Source organism: Cynara cardunculus, assembly GCF_001531365.2.
Source record: "Cynara cardunculus var. scolymus isolate 2C chromosome LG 16, CcrdV1, whole genome shotgun sequence".
Lineage (NCBI taxonomy): Eukaryota > Viridiplantae > Streptophyta > Magnoliopsida > Asterales > Asteraceae > Cynara > Cynara cardunculus.
The window spans coordinates 19,056,933-19,061,039 of NC_037543.1; the positions used below are offsets into that span (position 1 = coordinate 19,056,933).

The following is a 4,107-nucleotide window of genomic DNA, read 5'->3' on the forward strand; positions in this document are numbered from 1 at the left end:
ATATAGTACAAAATAAAATATAATTGTTTAATAATTGTATATAATGAAATCAGGGATCTTAATGGTTAAGGGAGATCCAAGATACAAAATCATTCAGAGGGTTTTAGAACCATTAAGAAACAATTTTTTTTTTTGTCAAACAAGATTCATCTCTTAACGATTTAAAGGTTGTCTCTTAATGAAACTACTAAAAGGTAAACAAACAACCCCTAAGAAAAACAAATCATTAAACTTTGTTACATTAAATTTATGTCCTGTTAAACTATAATTAAAGATTCATCATAAGGTTATCGATTTGATCAAAATGTGATTTAAGGTTATATAACCTTAAAAAAGGTTTTTGACTTAATGGTATATGAGTCATTAGCTTCCTAGAAGATCAAAGATTCAAACCTCACCGAATATGAGGAGGGTGTGTAAGATTATTTATTTTACTTACTATATATAAATATTATATACTTAAAAACAAAAAGATTAATACGAAAGTGGAGATACATGTAAGAAATTTCCAAATGCAAGGACTCGATGAGATATAAACAGAAAGTAAAATGGGTAAAGAAATTGGTCATTTACTGATCAACCGTACTGCAAACTTGGATAATGACTCCATTGAAGAACCACCATCACTTAGAGCTTTCATGGCGGCAACCTTTAATTCATTCAATCTATTCGATACCCTTTTCCCTTCATCTCCCTCCATTAAATCCTTCACAACCTTTTCAATCACCTCTTTTCGAACGATTCCATGTTCATCGGTTTCAGCTCGTAAAGCCAACGAAAGCGATTCAGTCATCACTTTAGCATTCATATGTTGTTCTGCATAAAGAGGCCAAGCAATCATTGGGACCCCATGAACCACACTTTCTAGAACTGAATTCCATCCGCAATGAGTCAAGAACCCACCGGTTGCACCATGGCTCAGTATCTCAATCTGTGGAGCCCATGACGTCACCACTAAACCCTGGTTCTTGGTTCTGGCTAGAAACCCTTGTGGTAAAAACCCTAAAGAATCAGTTCGGCTAGAAGCAGTAAAAAAAGAAGCATTTGAAGCCTTTTCATTTGGGCTTCTTACGATCCATAAAAACCTTTGGCCACTTGTTTCTAACCCTGTGGCTAGTTCATGAATCTGGTCTAAAGATAGGGTTCCACCACTTCCAAAAGAAACCAACACCACAGATTTAGTTGGTTGATGGTCCAACCACTTTAAAGACTCGTGCCGGTCCGACCCATTACTTGGATCCGACCGAATCAATGGTCCGATCGGGTAGATGGGTGTTTGACTTTGACCGGTAACTCCGGCGGTCAAAACTTGAAAGGTTTCTGCTTCTAACTCCTGAAAACTATTCACCAAGATACCATCAAGAGAAGTTAGTCGTTTGGACAACTGAAGATACCCTTTGTATGCTTCATCGGTTCGGATTTGAACCGGAGCCATGAGGTCTCGGCCATGAAAACTAACCGAACCCGGAACCTTAATCGGGTGAGGGAGATCTTTAAATTCGCAAACTATCTCTTTATCAAGATTTGGCAATATAAAACTGAAAGATAAAGCCATGGCGTTCATGGGAAAGAACAAGAACTTAAAGAGGTTAAGTTCTTGTGCAATTTCGAACGAATCATGGCTAAACATGTCGAATACTAAAGCAACCAAATGGGTTTTTGATTTCAAAGAAGTTAAAGCATCTCGAATGCTTGAAAGACTGGCTTGAATGATGAAGAAAATTTTAACTTCCGGCCGTGAACCAGCCGGTAAGTCGGCGACGGTAGTGACTGGTGGGAGAAAGATGTGGTGGATGTTTTCCGGCAATGATTCAAGGACGGATGTTTGGGCTTTGGGCGGAGGTCCGGTGGTGGGGATGATGATGGTGGCGGAGATATGGTGGTGCTTGACGAGTCGTTTAGCAAATTCGGCCATTGGAATGAGATGACCCATTCCTGGACTTGGAAAAATGGCGATGTGAGGTGTTTTCGCCATAGAAAATTGATTTGAGAAATGAAGTCGAGCTTTGTAGCTATATGTATTGCAGGTTTCTAAGCATTGAGGGGGTTGGGGAAGACGTATATTTTATTTTATTTAATATTTAATAAATGATATTCGTTGTCAGTAGGGTTTAATTTTAATAGATGATATGGTCAAATAGGCATCTTTTTCTATGTCCATAACGTCTCATTTTCATACACACAAATACACGTGTATATGTATTAAATAAAGATTGATAATGATATATATATATATATATATATATAGGGTTGGGTTCACGTGAGACCAGCCTGTTTTCGTGAGACCCGTGAGACCACATTTTTACACGTAAACTTCACAGCAAAAACACTATGAAGGTTTAAAAAAAAGTCGAACCTTCACAGCAAAAACACTGTGAAGGTTTAAAAAAAGTCGAACTTTCACAGCAAAACACTGTGAAGGTTTTAAAAATTCACCTTCACAGCATTTTGCTGTGAAGTTTCAAGTGTAAAATCCTGGTCTCACGGGTCTCACGAAAACATGCTGGTCTCACATGATCCCAAATATATATATATATATATATATCGTATATTTCTTTTACAACCTTTTCTTTTTTGCAACCCTTGCAACCTCTCTTTTAACCAATGATATATGTATTAAAGAAAGATTGATAATAATATATATATATATATATATATATATTATATATATATATATATGGAGTTGTGTTTACGTGAGATCAAGGGTTTTCCGTGAGACCCGTAAGACCAATTTATGTCCATTGATCAACTTTATAAGCTAATGATTTAATAGTCTAAAGTTGTACGGTGATAATTTTGTGATTATTGACAAGTCTCATGGCAACTTTGTGATTATGAATGTTCAGATTGTAGATCTAATCCAACGGTTGAGAATTGGTCTTACGGGTCTCACAAAAAACCTTTGGTCTCACATAATCTCAAGTCATATATATATATATATATATATATACATATATATAGGGGAGCGTTCAAATAAAAATCACTCAATTTGTAAAAACCGTGAAAACCTCATTTAACCAATCATAATTTTTCATTTTGTTCATTTTTTTGTAATTATGAGAGGTTGATTAACCATTTTTATTGTGGAGGGGGTTAATCATGGATATTATCATCTTCACTATTTTAATTTTAGAGAAATACATGAAACAKWTTCATTAAAATTTCATTAAATATTATATGAAACAATTTCATAACCATATTTGAAACAAATTCATCAAAAAAAGTATCATATGAAACAATTTCACAAGATTAAACAATTTCATGAAAAAATTTCATAAAATTAAACAATAAATCGACGTATGAGGGTGGTTTGTACGGTTTTTACAAAAAAATCAACAAGAGGACGTCCAACCAAAAGATGCAATAAAAATCACACTTATTTAAATTATGTGGTCCGATAAAAACCCTAATAATCTTTGGAGATAGCAGTAGGAAATTAGTGGTGTAATACACGTATTTTGTGGTTAATCGTTAAAGAATATAGATTCGTTTTGGCAAGCCATTTGATATCCAACCATTATGGAATTTTTGTGGTTGAGTTGGATGAAGAAAGGTTGTGTCAAAATCCATTCTGGTCATTAAGGGACTTCCCATGCAAGTTTGGTCGCACGAGAAGTCGTAAAACAACTTAAAAACAAAAAGTTGAGTGTCAAGATGGTTGACACGATTCCCAAGTCGCTTGAGACTCTAAAGTGCTGATTTTGTGTTCGGGCGACTTTCCAAGTGACTTAAGTCTCTTCCCAAGTCGCCAGAATCCCTTGACGAGCTTTTAAGTCTCTTTTTGGCTAGGGTTTGATAACTTTCTCTCACTCTCTTCATTTCTCTCTTCTTAGGGCGATTCTTAAGATATTTGGGGTGATTCTTAAAGGTTTTTGGGTTGTAAACTCGCCTATTAAGTGTTTGATGAAAAAATAGTGACGCCATGGCCCATGGATCGATCATGCGTCACTTTATTATATTATGTTTGAATTAGTCAGTAAACTTATACAACTGGTCAAATAAGTTGACTAATTGTTCTTTTATTTTCCACCAACCACTTTTATATATATATATATATATATATATATATATATATATATATATATATATATATATATATATATATAT

General features: G+C 34.8%; 1 protein-coding gene across 1 annotated transcript; it reads right to left on the reverse strand.

The window, feature by feature from the left end:
* Positions 1–459: 459 nt before the first annotated feature.
* On the reverse strand, positions 460–1,999 carry LOC112529328 (hydroquinone glucosyltransferase-like). The gene has a single exon (XM_025140553.1). It carries the CDS (start codon positions 1,973–1,975, stop codon positions 566–568), a length of 1,410 nt encoding a protein of 469 aa, XP_024996321.1. The 5' UTR covers positions 1,976–1,999; the 3' UTR covers positions 460–565.
* Between the last annotated feature and the right edge of the window lie 2,108 nt (positions 2,000–4,107).

Coding starts and splice junctions, on each gene's coding strand:
- LOC112529328 (XM_025140553.1), bottom strand. CDS start 1,975: ATGGCGAAAACACCTCACATCGCCATTTTTCCAAGTCCAGGAATGGGT.